This window comes from Epinephelus lanceolatus, chromosome 8, assembly GCF_041903045.1.
Source record: "Epinephelus lanceolatus isolate andai-2023 chromosome 8, ASM4190304v1, whole genome shotgun sequence".
Classification (NCBI taxonomy): Eukaryota; Metazoa; Chordata; class Actinopteri; order Perciformes; family Serranidae; genus Epinephelus; species Epinephelus lanceolatus.
This window is the reverse complement of record NC_135741.1, coordinates 22,701,946-22,719,184: the sequence shown is the minus strand read 5'-3', so window position 1 is coordinate 22,719,184 and position 17,239 is coordinate 22,701,946. Positions and strand designations below refer to the sequence as shown.

Genomic DNA, 17,239 nt, shown 5'->3' with positions numbered 1-17,239 from the left:
TTCACTGACTCATTGTTTAAAGGAAACCAGTCCACTGTTGTTTTCTGTTGTGTCATGGTTCTCACTCGTCACAGCTAGAAAGGATGTCGAAATATGGATTAGAAATACTTTGTGTCTCAGTTATAAAGAAGCCAGCACAGAAAATGGGCGAAAAAGAGGAAATATTTCACTGGAAAAGTGCATTTGGAGTATAACTTCATTACCTTGGTCTTCCTGTGAAGTTATTGGTAAGGGTGTTGTTTCACTGCAAATCGTGCCGTTCTCTTCTGCTTCTGTGGGTGGGATTGTTTTCAAAATGCAACCAAGCAAATATATCAGTGAGGGGTGGACCCAGGGGACTTTACAAACACTCAAAGTAACACAGGATTTGTATCTTCCGCTTTACTTATCTGTGGGCTTTTTTACCTTTAGGTGAAGCTCTCAGTTCTGCATCAGTAATGTACTTAACCAGTGGACAGGCTGCATCTGCAGGAGGGAGGAAGCAGCTTTATCACAACAGCACCAACGGCTACAGGCAATGAGAGTCAGGCTGTGACTTGAAAATGTCAGTAGGTAGTTTCACAAATGGTATTTTCTACAATAGCTCTGAAATGAATCACTGGTGGAGCTGTATCTGCAGCATGTGTGGAAACGGCGACCAAAACCACAAGCCATGAGAGGTGGCGTCAACGTACCATCACGGTCCTTTAGCTGAGCCATGGTAGGAAACAGCTCTGTGTCTTCTGGCTTCTCATCATCATCAGCTATGAGGTAGAAAAGAATAATAGGTTGATGGGTCACCTCATTGTGGCTTTTGTTTAATTTGAGATGAAGTGGGCTGGCCACTTCATGTGAAGCATGCCACATTTATACCTCCATTTTATCACCTTTTAGTTTATCATCTTTCTATTCACTTTCTTTTAGTGTCTGTTTTAGTCTCCTGTAACTCCTGAAAGAACATCATAGTATAGTATGTCAAAAAAGTCATAGTATAGTATGTCATAAAAAAACAGTATAGTTAGTATGTCTTAAAAAACACAGTATAGTTAGTATGTCTTAAAAAACATAGTGTAGTTAGTATGTCATAAAAAAACAGTATAGTTAGTATGTCATAAAAAACAGTATAGTTAGTATGTCATAAAAAACAGTATAGTTAGTATGTCATAAAAAACATAGTATTGTTAGTATGTCATAAAAAACAGTATTGTTAGTTTGTCATAAAAAACACAGTATAGTTAGTATGTCATAAAAAAACAGTATAGTTAGTATGTCATAAAAAACAGTGTAGTTAGTATGTCATAAAAAAACAGTATAGTTAGTATGTCATAAAAAACACAGTATAGTTAGTATGTCATAAAAAACATAGTATTGTTAGTATGTCATAAAAAACAGTATTGTTAGTTTGTCATAAAAAACAGTATAGTTAGTATGTCATTAAAAAACAGTATAGTTAGTATGTCATAAAAAACAGTGTAGTTAGTATGTCATAAAAAACACAGTATAGTTAGTATGTCATAAAAAACATAGTATTGTTAGTATGTCATAAAAAACAGTATTGTTAGTATGTCATAAAAACAGTATAGTTAGTATGTCATAAAAAACAGTATTGTTAGTATGTCATAAAAAACACAGTATAGTTAGTATGTCATAAAAAAACAGTATAGTTAGTATGTCATAAAAAACACAGTATAGTTAGTATGTCATAAAAAACAGTATTGTTAGTATGTCATAAAAAACAGTATTGTTAGTATGTCATAAAAACAGTATAGTTAGTATGTCATAAAAAACAGTATTGTTAGTATGTCATAAAAAACACAGTATAGTTAGTATGTCTTAAAAAACAGTGTAGTTAGTATGTCTTAAAAAACACAGTATAGTTAGTATGTCATAAAAACATAGTGTAGTTAGTATGTCATAAAAAACACAGTATTGTTAGTATGTCATAAAAAAACAGTATAGTTAGTATGTCAAAAAACACAGTATTGTTAGTATGTCATAAAAAAACAGTATAGTTAGTATGTCATAAAAAACAGTATAGTTAGTATGTCATAAAAAACACAGTATTGTTAGTATGTCATAAAAAAACAATATAGTTAATATGTCATAAAAAACACAGTATAGTTAGTATGTCATAAAAAACATAGTATTGTTAGTATGTCATAAAAACAGTATAGTTAGTATGTCTTAAAAAACATAGTATTGTTAGTATGTCATAAAAAACACAGTATAGTTAGCATGTCATAAAAAAAACACATAGTATAGTTAGTATGTCATAAAAAAACCATAGTATAGTTAGTATGTCATAAAAATGTCATAGTATAGTATGTCATAAAAAAACATAGTATAGTTAGTATGTCATAAAAAAACATAGTATAGTTAGTATGTCATAAAATGTCATAGTATAGTATGTCATAAAAAAACATAGTTAGTATGTCATAAAAATGTCATAGTATAGTATGCCATAAAAAAAACATAGTATAGTTAGCATGTCATAAAAAAAAACACATAGTATAGTTAGTATGTCATAAAAAAAAAACATAGTATAGTTAGTATGTCATAAAAATGTCATAGTATAGTATGTCATAAAAAAACATAGTATAGTTAGTATGTCATAAAAAAACACATAGTATAGTTAGTATGTCATAAAAATGTCATAGTATAGTATGCCATAAAAAAAAACATAGTATAGTTAGTATGCCATAAAAAAAAACATAGTATAGTTAGTATGTCATAAAAAAACCACAGTATAGTTAGTATGTCATAAAAATATCATAGTATAGTATGTCATAAAAAAACATAGTATAGTTAGTATGTCATAAAAAAACCACAGTATAGTTAGTATGTCATAAAAAAACATAGTATAGTTAGTATGTCATAAAAAAAACATAGTATAGTTAGTATGTCATAAAAATGTCATAGTATAGTATGTCATAAAAAAACACAGTATAGTATGTCATAAAAAAACATAGTAGAGTATGTCATAAAAAACGTCATGACAGTGAACAGTTTCACTGGAACTACTTGGGAATTAAGAGACACTATGCTGCCAATCAGAATCAAGTATTGTTTTCACATTGTAACTGATAAATTATTTAATAATATTGATTATAGGTGATTTAATTATGCAGATTTTTAGAATCCATGCACTCAAGGAGTCTCAAAACTTCATAACACCTGGTTTGTGGAAGATTCTGAGGAAAATGCATCCAATGAAGACAGCGATGATGCCAAAAAAGATACAGCCAGAGATGGAAAGAAGCACTCTCCTCTTCAAAACTGCAGATTAGAAATTAAAAACAAGAAGAATGAAATGAGACATACCATTTGCTCTGTAATAACTCATAACTTTCAGACCTCAGTTATACTCACGAAGATTCTTGGTCTTGAAAGATTCACTGATTTTTGAATATGATGGTCTGCCGTTGCTAACGCCCTGGCAGGTGTACAGGCTCTGCTCAGGGTCATTCTGGGGTGTGACTGTATGTTTTTCAGTGAGTGGCTGATTGATTCGTTGGCCCTCTTTAAACCTGTGACAATCCACACAGTACACATGAGTGCATTCAGAATACTTTAATCTATAGTATTAAATTGTATTTTTTTCTGTGCATTACCACGTATAGTTCCACATGTCCGGATTTTCCTGCACCCCACATCTGAGCACCAAGCTGTCAGTGGAGAAGACCTCGGACCAGCCAGTCAACAGGACGATATCAGCCTGTGGGCGCTCTGCAGAAACACAATCAAAACTGTGATGAACACATTCAACACATTGAGAAAAATGTTTGAGGGAAGTCTACAAATACTTACCCTTAACCTCAAGCCTTGCAGCTTGACTCTTGTCTGAGAGGAAGACTGAACTTCCTATTCTTCTAACTAGGCATTGATATGATCCAGTGTTGGATGTTGCAACAGGCGTGATTGTGTAATTGTTTCCAGATTCAGTGATTTGAGTGCCATCTTTGTACCACAGGTATTCCCATCCAGAAGAGACATTAGTGTGACAGCTGAAGGAGACTGAATCTCCACTATGCATCACATCGTGTGTGGGATTCTGCATCAGTGTGACTCTGGGTTTTGTATCTGTGGAGAGATAATAATGTCATTGCGATAAGTATGACAGCATTTTATTGGGTATCACACTGCACAAACCAAAGTAGGAAGAAGCTGGCCTTTAACTAGATGCTTTAGGGGCCCGTACACATGCTGCAGTTTTTGTGCCCTCACATCCATTGTTAATGTAGATGCGCTCAAAAGCAAGAGCGATACCATTCCCAAGCACCTATTCTTCAGGATTTTTCAGCATGACAGGTGCGCCTTGAGATAAAAAATGTAAACTTTTGGAATGCAGCAGCGCACACCACATGTAATGTGACAGGGAACAACCAATCACAGTTGGCAGATATCTTTCCTTTCCTAGTAGCTATCAGTCAAGAAATATGGAGGAGAAATTGATCATTTTGATGCAGCATTACCCAGAGCTTTACATCTGCCCCAAGACAATATATTAAACACCCTTTAAAAACAATGCCCAGCAGGAGATCAGTTCCAAATTTGGCAAGTAGGTATTGATACTGTGCTAGTTATGGTCGCGAAACGATGTCAAGAAGAACCTGCCTCCGTGCCCATCACAGTCACTAAAATAAATAAACAAAATCATAGCCTGTGATACAATGTCATAATATGTAAAAAAAAAAAAAAAAAAAAAAAAAAAAAAATACAAGAAGAAGAAAAGTTCAGTGTGCCATAAGAAGTCAGTGTAAGAAAAAGTAAGTCAGTAAAAAAAATGTCATAATGTCATAAGTATCATAGTATAATAGTATGTCATCGAAAATGTGATAAAAACGTCGCAGTATAGTACGTCATCAAAAATGTGACAAAAACATAGTATAGTACATCATCGAAAATGTGATAAAAACGTCAAAGTATAGTAGGTCATCGAAAATGTGAAAAAACATCATAGTATAGTATGTCATCAAAAATGTGACAAAAATGTCATAGTATAGTATGTCATCAAAAATATAATAAAAACGTCATTGTATAGTATGTCATCAAAAATATGATAAAAATGTCATAGTATAGTACATCATCGAAAATGTGCTAAAAACATCAAAGTATATTAAGTCATTAAAAATGTCTTTAAAACGTCATAGTATAGTATGTCATCAAAAATGTGATAAAAATGTCATAGTATGGTATGTCATCAAAATTGTCTCAAAAAAGTCATAGTATAGTATGTCATCAAAAATATGATAAAAATGTCATAGTATAGTACGTCATCGAAAATGTGCTAAAAACATCATAGTATAGTATGTCATCAAAAATGTGACGAAAACGTCAAAGTATAGTACGTCATCGAAAATGTGACAAAAACGTCATAGTATAGTATGTCATCGAAAATGTGACAAAAACATCATAGTATAGTATGTCATCAAAAATGTGATAAAAACGTCATAGTATAGTATGTCATTGATAATGCGACAAAACCGTTATAGTATAGTATGTCATCAAAAATGTGATAAAAACCGTCATAGTATAGTATGTCATTGACAATGCAACAAAACCGTCATAGTATAGTACGTCATCGAAAATGTGATAAAAAAGTCATAGTATGGTATGTCATCAAAATTGTCTCAAAAAAGTCATAGTATAGTATGTCATCAAAAATATGATAAAAATGTCATAGTATAGTACGTCATCGAAAATGTGCTAAAAACATCATAGTATAGTATGTCATCAAAAATGTGACGAAAACGTCAAAGTATAGTACGTCATCGAAAATGTGACAAAAACGTCATAGTATAGTATGTCATCGAAAATGTGACAAAAACATCATAGTATAGTATGTCATCAAAAATGTGATAAAAACGTCATAGTATAGTATGTCATTGATAATGCGACAAAACCGTTATAGTATAGTATGTCATCAAAAATGTGATAAAACCGTCATAGTATAGTACGTCATCAAAAATGTGATAAAAACGTCATAGTATAGTATGTCATCAAAAATGTGATAAAAACCTCATAGTATAGTATGTCATTGATAATGCGACAAAACCGTTATAGTATAGTATGTCATCAAAAATGTGATAAAACCGTCATAGTATAGTATGTCATCAAAAATGTGATAAAAACGTCATAGTATAGTATGTCATCAAAATTGTCTCAAAAATGTCATAGTATAGTACAAAAATATGATAAAAATGTCATAGTATAGTAAGTCATCGAAAATGTGCTAAAAACGTCAAAGTATAGTAAGTCATTAAAAATGTCTTTAAAACATCATAGTATAGTATGTCATCAAAAATGTGATAAAAACATCATACTATAGTATGTCATCAAAATTGTCTCAAAAATGTCATAGTATAGTATCTCATCAAAAATGTGATGAAAATGTTAAAGTATATTATGTCATCAAAAATGTGACGAAAACATTAAAGTATAGTATGTGATCAAAAACCTCATAGCATAGTATGTCATTGAGAATTTGATAAAAACATCATAGTATAGTATGTCATCAAAAATGTGATAAAAACATTAAAATATAAAATAAAAAAGTCCTAGTATAGTATGTCATCAAAAATGTGATAAAAATGCCATAGTATAGTATGTAATCAAAAATGATATAAAAACCTCATAGTATAGTATGTCTTCAAAAATGTGACAAAAACGTCATAATATAGCATGTCATCAAAAATGTGTTAAAAAAACACGTCATCAAAAATGTCACAAAAATGTCATAGTATAGTATGTCATCAAAAACTCCATCTTAGGGCCCATTTTTTTTTGTACTATACATGCTTCCTTTAGGCTCCATTTTCCGCCAGCACAAATGCTCTTTTCACTGTTATGCCGACGACACACAAATTTATCTTCCGTTCAACGCATGGGATTCCAGCTCCATCACATCCATTCTGAACTGCCTCCAGGATGTGAAATCCTGGATGGCAACAAACTGTCTTCAATTAAACAATAACAAAACAGAGGTATTTGGTCCCCCCAGCAACACAGTCAGCATAGTCAGTCACTTAGGACCACTTATACCATATGTCCATAGCCATACCAGGAATCTTGGTGTCATTTTTGACTCTGCATTTAAATTTGACAAACAAATCAACACTGTGGTGAAAGGCTGTTATTTCCAACTTAAGAACATTGCAAAGTGCAAGTCCATCATCTCACACAGTGACCTCAAGACCGTTACCACTGCATTCATCTCCTCAAGGCTGGACTACTCTAACTCCCTTGTACTTGGGTGTCTGCCAATCATCTTTGTCTTGTTTGCAGCTGGTGCAGAACGTTGCAGCAAGACTTCTCACTGGTGCCAGGAAAAGAGACAACATTACACCAGTGCTAGCATCCCTGCACTGGCTACCCATCAAATTCAGGATTGATTTTAAGGTTCTTTCATTTGTTTTTAAAGCCATACATGCGCTGGCATCCCAGTATATTGCTGAACTCCTCTGCCCCTACTCCACCTCCCGACCCGTTAGATCCTTCGAACATTGTCTTTTAACTGTCCGACGATTGAAGCTTGTGGGTAAGGGAGATCGTGCCTTTGCAGTCGCTGCTACAAAGCTCTGGAATAGCCTTCCCCTCTTAATCAAATGCTCCCCCTCCATTGACACTTTTAAGACAAATCTTGTTTTCAGTGGCCTTTGGTTGTATGTAGTGATCCTAATATTTTAGCATTTCATCTCATCTTTTCATTTTTGTAATTGTTCTTACCAGTTGTATTATGTTTCAAGTTTGTGTACATTCTGTATTGCTATATATTTGTCTGTCATTCTTTTATCTTGTGCAGCACTTTGGTCAGCTGCAGTTGTTTTTAAATGTGCAGTATAAATAAACTTGATTTGATTTGATTTGATAAAAATGTCAAATCATAAAAAATGTTACAAAAATATCATAGCATAGTATGTCATGAAAATGCAAAAAAAAAAATAAAGAAATGTCATAGTATAGTATGTCATCAAAAATGTGAAAAAAAAGTCACAGTACAGTATGTCATCAAAAAAGTGATGAAAATGTTATAGTATAGTATGTCATCAAAAATGTCATAAAAACGTCCTAGTTTAGTATGTTATCAAAAATGTGATAAATGGGTCATAGTGTAGTATGTCATCAAAAATGTGATAAAAATGTCATAGTATAGTATGTCATCAAAAACGTCAAAAAAAAGTCATAGTATAGTATGTCATCAAAAATGTCACAAAAACATCATAGTATAGTATGTCATCAAAAACGTAAAAAAAAAGTCATAATATAGTATGTCATCAAAAACGTCAAAAAAAAAAGTCATAGTATAGTATGTCATCAAAAATATGATAAAAACGTCATAGTATAGTATGTCATCAAAAACGTAAAAAAAAGTCATAGTATAGTATGTCATCAAAAATATGATAAAAACGTCATAGTATAGTATGTCGACAAAAAAGTGAAAAAAATGTCATAGTATGGTATGTTATCAAAAATGTGATAAAAACGTCATAGTATAGTATGTCATCAAAAATGTCTCTAAAATGTCATAGTATAGTATGTAATCAAAAATGTGACAAAAACGTCATAGTATAGTATGTCATCAAAAATATGATAAAAACGTCATTGTATAGTGTGTCATCAAAATGTGACAAAAATGTCATAGTATAGTGTGTCATCAAAAATGTCATAGTATAGTGTCATCAAAAATGTCATAGTATAGTATGTCGACAAAAAGGTGATAAAAACGTCATAGTTTAGTATGTCATCAAAAATATGATAAAAACGTCATAGTATAGTATGTCATCAAAAATATGATAAAAACGTCATAATATAGTATGTCATCAAAAATGTGATAAAAACGTCATAGTATAGTATGTCATCAAAAACGTAAAAAAAAGTCATAGTATAGTATGTCATCAAAAATATGATAAAAACGTCATAATATAGTATGTCATCAAAAATATGATAAAAACGTCATAGTATAGTATGTCAACAAAAAAGTGAAAAAAATGTCATAGTATAGTCTATCATCAAAAATGTGACAAAAAGTCATAGTATAGTATGTCGACAAAAAAGTGAAAAAAATGTCATAGTATAGTATGTCATCAAAAATGTCTCTAAAATGTCATAGTATAGAATGTAAAGAATAATGTGATGAAAACATCATAGTATAGTATGTCATCAAAAATGTCACAAAAATGTCATAGTATAGTATGTCATCAAAAATGTCTCGAAAATGTCATAGTATAGCATGTCATCAAAAATGTGACAAAAAGTCATAGTATAGTATGTAAAGAATAATGTGATGAAAACATCATAGTATAGTATGTCATCAAAAACGTCAAAAAAAAGTCATAGTACAGTATGTCATCAAAAATGTGACAAAAACGTCATAGTATAGTATGTCATCAAAAATGTGACAAAAACATCATAGTATAGTATGTAATCAAAAATGTCACAAAAAAGTCATAGTATAGTATGTCATCAAAAATGTGACAAAAAACGTCATAGTAGAGTATGTCGACAAAAATGTGATAAAAACGTCAAAGTATAGTAGGTCATCGAAAATGTGACAAAAACATCATAGTATAGTATGTCATCAAAAATGTGACAAAAACGTCATAGTATAGTATGTCATCAAAAATGTGACAAAAACGTCATAGTATAGTATGTCGACAAAAGTGTCTCTAAAATGTCATAGTATAGCATGTCATCAAGAATGTCACAAAAATGTCATAGTATAGTGTGTCATCAAAAATGTCATAGTATAGCGTGTCATCAAGAATGTCATAGTATAGTGTCTCATCAAAAATGTCGTAGTATAGTGTGTCATCAAAAATGTCATAGTATAGTGTGTCATCAAAAATGTTGTAGTATAGTGTGTCATCAAAAATGTTATAGAATAGTATGTCAACAAAAATGTGATAAAAATGTCATAGTATAGTATGTAAAGAATAATGTGATGAAAACATCATAGTATAGTGTGTCATCAAAAATGTCACAAAAATGTCATAGTATAGTGTGTCATCAAAAATGTCATAGTATAGTGTATCATCAAAAATGTCGTAGTATAGTGTGTCATCAAAAATGTTATAGAATAGTATGTCATCAAAAATGTGACAAAAACCGTCATAGTATAGTATGTCGACAAAAATGTGATAAAAACATCACAGCATAGTATGTCAGCAAAAACGTCAAAAAAAGTCATAGTATAGTATGTCGACAAAAATGTGATAAAAACATCATAGCATAGTATGTCAGCAAAAACGTCAAAAAAGTCATAGTATAGTATGTCGACAAAAGTGTGATAAAAATGTTATAGTATAGTATGTAAAGAAAAATGTGATGAAAACATCATAGTATAGTATGTCATCAAAAATGTGACAAAAATGTCATAGTATAGTATGTCATCAAAAATGTGATAAAAACGTCATAGTATAGTAAGTCATGAAAAATGTGACAAAAACGTCATAGTATAGTATGTCATCAAAAATGAGACAAAAACGTCATAGTATAGTATGTCATCAAAAATGTGATAAAAACATCATAGTATAGTAAGTCATTAAAAATGTCTTTAAAACGTCATAGTATGGTATGTTATCAAAAATGTGATAAATGGGTCATAGTATAGTATGTCATCAAAAATGTGATAAAAATGTCACAGTATAGTGTGTCATCAAAAAATGCCACAAAAATGTCATAGTATAGTATGTCATCACAAATTTAATAAAAAAAAAGTCATAGTATAGTATGTCATCAAAAATGGCACAAAAATGTCATAGTATAGTGTGTCATCAAAAATGTCGTAGTATAGTGTGTCATCAAAAATGTCATAGTATAGTATGTCGACAAAAATGTGATAAAAATGTCATAGTATAGTACGTAAAGAATAATGTGATGAAAACATCATAGTATAGTATGTCATCAAAAATGTCTCTAAAATGTCACAGTATAGTGTGTCATCAAAAATGTGATAAAAACGTCATAGTATAGTATGTCATCAAAAATGTGACAAAAACGTCATAGTATAGTATGTCATCAAAAATGTCACAAAAACATCATAGTATAGTATGTAATCAAAAATGTCACAAAAACGTCATAGTATAGTATGTCATCACAAATGTAATAAAAAAAATGTCATAGTATAGTATGTCATCAAAAATATGACAAAAACATCATAGTATAGTATGTCATCAAAAATGTGACAAAAACGTCATAGTATAGTATGTCGACAAAAGTGTCTCTAAAATGTCATAGTATAGCATGTCATCAAAAATGTCACAAAAATGTCATAGTATAGTGTGTCATCAAAAATGTCGTAGTATAGTGTGTCATCAAAAATGTCATAGTATAGTGTGTCATCAAAAATGTCATAGTATAGTGTGTCATCAAAAATGTCGTAGTATAGTGTCATCAAAAATGTCATAGTATAGTGTGTCATCAAAAATGTCGTAGTATAGTGGGTCATCAAAAATGTCGTAGTATAGTGTGTCATCAAAAATGTCATAGAATAGTATGTCGACAAAAATGTGATAAAAATGTCATAGTATAGTATGTAAAGAATAATGTGATGAAAACATCATAGTATAGTGTGTCATCAAAAATGTCACAAAAACGTCAAAGTATAGTATGTCATCAAAAATGTGACAAAAACGTCATAGTATAGTATGTCATCACAAATGTAATAAAAAAAATGTCATAGTATGGTATGTCATCAAAAATGTGATAAAACTGTCAAACGTTCATCAAAAACGTCAAAAAAAGTCATAGTATAGTATGTCATCAAAAATGTGACAAAAAACGTCATAGTAGAGTATGTCGACAAAAATGTGATAAAAACGTCAAAGTATAGTAGGTCATCGAAAATGTGACAAAAACATCATAGTATAGTATGTCATCAAAAATGTGACAAAAACGTCATAGTATAGTATGTCATCAAAAATATGACAAAAACGTCATAGTATAGTATGTCGACAAAAGTGTCTCTAAAATGTCATAGTATAGCATGTCATCAAGAATGTCACAAAAATGTCATAGTATAGTGTGTCATCAAAAATGTCATAGTATAGCGTGTCATCAAAAATGTCATAGTATAGTGTCTCATCAAAAATGTCGTAGTATAGTGTGTCATCAAAAATGTCATAGTATAGTGTGTCATCAAAAATGTTGTAGTATAGTGTGTCATCAAAAATGTTATAGAATAGTATGTCAACAAAAATGTGATAAAAATGTCATAGTATAGTATGTAAAGAATAATGTGATGAAAACATCATAGTATAGCGTGTCATCAAAAATGTCACAAAAATGTCATAGTATAGTGTGTCATCAAAAATGTCATAGTATAGTGTATCATCAAAAATGTCGTAGTATAGTGTGTCATCAAAAATGTTATAGAATAGTATGTCGACAAAAATGTGATAAAAATGTCATAGTATAGTATGTAAAGAATAATGTGATGAAAACATAATAGTATAGTGTGTCATCAAAAATGTCACAAAAATGTCATAGTATAGTATGTCATCAAAAATGTGACAAAAACGTCATAGTATAGTATGTAAAGAATAATGTGATGAAAACATCATAGTATAGTGTGTCATCAAAAATGTCACAAAAATGTCATAGTATAGTATGTCATCACAAATGTGACAAAAATGCCATCATGAAAATTGGTGTAAAAATGTCATAGTATAGTATGACATGGAAAATACAATAAAAATGTTACAGTAAAGTTTGATATGAAAAATACACGACAGATGTCATAGTATATTATGCCAGAAAAAATGCAATCATTTCTAATCAAACATCTCATTAAATCACATAAAAATGAAAATAAAATAAAAAAAAATGTAATTGTATGCCTTAGTAGATGTCCAGGAAGTAAAAACCTCCTGAACATCTGGAGGTCCAATTATCTGCAAAGGTCAGTTCTTCAAAGCAAATGGACCCTGTGATGTAAACCAGTAAAAACACTGGATAATATGTCATTTAAAAAAAATCTGTTTTTCCGGCACTGTTGCAAATGGCCCTATTTAGTGCCAGTGTTTGGTTTGTCTGTTCTGGGAACTGTAGAAACTATGTAGATATTAAAGGCTTATTATAAGGTAACAAAAACAGAAATATTTTGATTTTCATGTAAAGAAAACATACTTATTATATTTTATTCCATTTCTGCCCCTATTTCCTAAACACTGGACCTTTAACGTGTAATTAGTCATTTGTTTTTTCTGTCCAAAAGCCTTAGTGTGAAAATGACAATTTGTGATTTAATAGGAGCTTACATGCAACTAGAGCCCATCTGTTTACCTGTACCTCCAGTCTTTAATTGTCCTGGCAGGACTGATAGTAGAGTGGTATCACAATCTCTGGCAAGGAAATGAAAAGGTGTATTTACTGGTTTTGCTTATAGGTTCACAGTGTGGGATTTAGGGGGATATATTGGCCGAAATGGAATTTAATATAATAGATGTTTTCTTAAGTGTATAATCACCTGAACATAAAAATTGTGTTTTCTCTAGATGGGGACATTCACGTGTCCACAGTGGCCACAGTAGTGAGTAGTCCCTCCATGACAAGTAGTGTTGAAAAAACACAGTTTTTTAAAACATGAACCTGCTTTATTCAGTATTTTCACTGATTCAAATAACTGGGTCCATTTATTTTGGAGAGGAGGAGACCTCTGTGGACAACTCAGCTCGTGGTAAAAACATTCTGAATGTCTGAAACTGAAGTTATCCAGCAAAGAAGATGAGCACACCTTAGCAGGTGCTGGACTTCAAGCCCATCTTTGAGGAGCCAAACAGTGTCAGAGAAACACTGATTTATAACATGAACCTGCTTTATTCAGTGTTTTAACTGGTTTAATTAACTTGGTCTGATCGTAATGGATTAAAATAGACCTCTGCAGATCATTTAAAAACCTCCTGAACCATGAACACTGAAGAAATTCTAACTGGGAGAAGTTTTAGTCGGTTGCTCACAACTAAATGCCACTAAATGCCTAAAAAAGTGTTCTGTTGAAGAACTGTGTAAAAAAACAAATCATCTCACCATAAACATCAAGAGTTTGCTCAGAACTGAAAATGCTCTTGACAGGCCGGCTCTTGAGCTCTCCTAAACACTTGTATCGTCCATGGTGTGAGGATGAAGCAGAATCGATGGAAAGAATGGCTCCATCCGACTTAAAAAACACACTATTTTCAGCCTGGACTTGCCGTCCATCTTTGGACCATGTGTACTTCCAGTCGGAGGTGCGGTCCATGTCACAGCTCAACTTCACACTCTCAGTGGGGAACACATCTGACCATGGCGTTTCCAGCTTCAAGATTGGAACAGGAATTTCTGGAGAGAAACAAACACATTAGCCCATTTCTAATATCCTTAGATATATCCTTTTTTTTAAAATGTTCATATCCATCTGGGCAATCATTTTTTGGCTTTTGCCTTTATAAGACAGAACTGATTCAAGCTAAGGGCCTAAATCGAACCCACAGCCACGGTGGCAAGGACAATACCTTATGCTGTAACCACTAAGCTACTGAGCGCCCGTAATATATCCTCTTTCTATTTCATTTTTAGCAAGACATTATATAACATAAAATCCATAAAAACAGATAAAGGCAGCATTACTCCTCTAACTCACACTGACACAACTTACCAGATACGCGCAAAGCCCGAGTATCACTGAACTCTGTACTGTACGTTGTTTTGTCTCTCAGGGCCACGCACTTATAAGTCCCACTGTTTGATACAATGGCATCACGGATGGTAAAAATACTGCTGTTCATAGAGAGTTGTGCTTCGTCTTTGTACCAGAGATACTTCCAACCAGACGAGAGTGCGACCTTACATTCGAAGGACACCGACTCTCCAGTGAACACCTTGTCAGCATTTGGCGACTGAGTCATCGAAGGCTTGGGCTTGTTCCCTAAATACACAAAGAAGAAATATCAACAGTTATTACGATTAAACTGTTCATCAAAACATCCAACCAGCCAGATAATAGGATCGTATGTGACAGAAACACAACTGGAAAACTCGTTCAACACCTGCATAGTAAAAATAAGTGTTTCAAGGAAGTAAACAGAAACGTACCTTCAACTTGAAGGCGTATAGGCTGAATGCCTTCAGTGAAGAAGACTCGATCAGTGCCTCTTTTTACTTGACATGTATATAAACCACTATTTGTTGATCCAACAGAGCTGATGGAGTACTTGTTTCCAGGTACGGTAAGTAGAGAGCCGTCTTTGAACCACAGGTACTCCCATCCACTGGAGACATTAATGTGACAGGTAAAGGAGACTGACTCTCCGGGGAACATCACCTTGTAGTCTGGATCCTGCGTCAGTACGAGTCTGGGTTTCTTATCTAAGGATATGAAAATGTGCCATTGCCATTAGTATATGACATTAATATTATAAATTTTCCTTCAAATATATGTATTTATATGTAAATTTAAAAAAGAAACTGAGTGCCTTTTTGCACCCAGGTGAAAATAGTCACACTGCAGCTATTCAGCTATTTACACCCATCTCGAAAGATTATCATAGATCCCACCTAGTGCTGTGATTGGCTACAACTTGTCATGTTGACAGGTCGAGGTCGGTTAGGATAAGGCCAAACAGATCATGGTTAGGGCTAGTACTAGATGTAAAAACAGAGGTAAGTCAGTTAAATATTTATCCTCCTGAGACGTGAACTTTTGTTTGGTATGCATTTTTAATTCCCACTAGCTATTTGGGATCAGCAGGACCTGAGAAGTATAAAAAACTGAACATAATCAACGATAATTAAATCCCAGTGTTCTCAAATGAGACGACAATAAAGTCCCAACATCTTCAGATGAGTAGTTCCTAATAAATAGTGGCTTAGCTTACTACTGTTGCTAAAATTGGTCAAATTTGTTGCCATATCAAGCTACAAACATTATTAATCATAAAGTTAAAGTAAAGTAAAGTTTCAGCCATAAAATGTGATCAGGTTTTGGACCTTGTCCACTTCTGTGTCGGGATCAGCTGCAGACTGACTCAGCAGAGATGGCCGCCGTCTTGTTTTTATGTGGATTAGTGTATTGTGCTTTTACTACCACTAGGTGGCACAAAAAAGTGTCCATGAACGAGGACAACAGGTCTAAGTTAAAGAGAACGAAAGATAAGGTCAAGTAAACCGGAAATGTGTTGACCTCATATGAGGACGCCCAGGAATATTCACCTGGATGCAAATAACACTGTTGGCTACAGACACCTGGGTGCAAACTGCATCTACCAAAGAGAAAACTCACCATACACCGAGAGGGTAAGTCCAGAACTCGAGTTGCCTTTGACAGACCTTCCCATCAGGTGTCCCTTACAGTGATATTCTCCTGCGTGTGTAGCTGCAGCAGATCTGATGTCAAGGGTAGCTCCATTTGAGTTAAAAGACACAACACCATCAGCCTGGACCTGCTGTCCACCTTTTTCCCACGTGTAAGTCCAGTCAGAGATGCTGTTCATCCCACAGTTCAACTTCACACTCTCATCAGGGAACACGTCCGACCACTTTGTTTCCAGCTTCAAAGACGGAAGGGGAATTTCTAAAGAGAGAGAGACACTTCTGTCACTTTTTATATCCCAACCTGACTGTATTTGATTTTACCAAACAGGATAAAAGATACAAACTGATCTAAACTTTAAGCTTTAAGATGTCAAATCTACTTAAATACTGAATAATAATAAGTAAAAAGTAGATCCTCAAAAGTATAAGAAGCTAAATATATGGCAAGGCAAGGCAGCGTTATTTGTACAGCACATTTCATACACAAGGGCAATTCAAAGTGCTTTTGGAGCATTGACATATAAAACATAATAAAGGATACAGAAAAGAGTAAAGAGAAAAAGATATAAAAGGTAAAATTACGAAATAATTTACAATTTAAAAAATCATTAAAAATGGCAAACATGCAGACAAGAGGTGCAAAGATAAATATGTATATTTATAATGATTTAAAATTGAGTTTTAAAATAAGCTTGCAGTCATTACAGGGTAGAGTAGGCAGTGTAAAAAAGGAATGTTTTTAGCTTCGACTTAAAAGCGTTTATAGTCAGAGCTAACATCATCTAGGAGGTTATTCCAGGTTTGTGCTACCTGATAACAAAATGCTGCTTTACCATGTTTTGTTCTGACTCTTGGGACAGTCAGTAGGCTGGCCCTAGATGTTCTCAAGGCGCTGAGCCACAGATTGATTTATACACAAGCAGCAAGACTTAAAATAAATTCTCTGAGTGACAGGTAACCAGTGTAAAGATTT

General features: G+C 32.8%; 1 protein-coding gene across 1 annotated transcript in view; it reads right to left on the bottom strand.

Moving 5' to 3' along the window:
• Positions 1-17,239, bottom strand: part of LOC117258557 (hemicentin-1) — a 28,403-nt gene that overhangs the window by 1,200 nt on the left and 9,964 nt on the right. Inside the window, exons 8-19 of the mRNA XM_033629569.2 lie at positions 16,235-16,525; positions 15,049-15,321; positions 14,612-14,881; positions 14,005-14,295; positions 3,787-4,059; positions 3,591-3,705; positions 3,349-3,506; positions 3,154-3,255; positions 675-743; positions 406-465; positions 204-272; positions 10-74 (exon numbers count right to left, since the gene is read on the bottom strand). Of these exons, the coding sequence (XP_033485460.2) occupies positions 10-74; positions 204-272; positions 406-465; positions 675-743; positions 3,154-3,255; positions 3,349-3,506; positions 3,591-3,705; positions 3,787-4,059; positions 14,005-14,295; positions 14,612-14,881; positions 15,049-15,321; positions 16,235-16,525 (2,036 nt within the window). The remainder of the gene's footprint in view (positions 1-9; positions 75-203; positions 273-405; positions 466-674; positions 744-3,153; positions 3,256-3,348; positions 3,507-3,590; positions 3,706-3,786; positions 4,060-14,004; positions 14,296-14,611; positions 14,882-15,048; positions 15,322-16,234; positions 16,526-17,239) is intronic.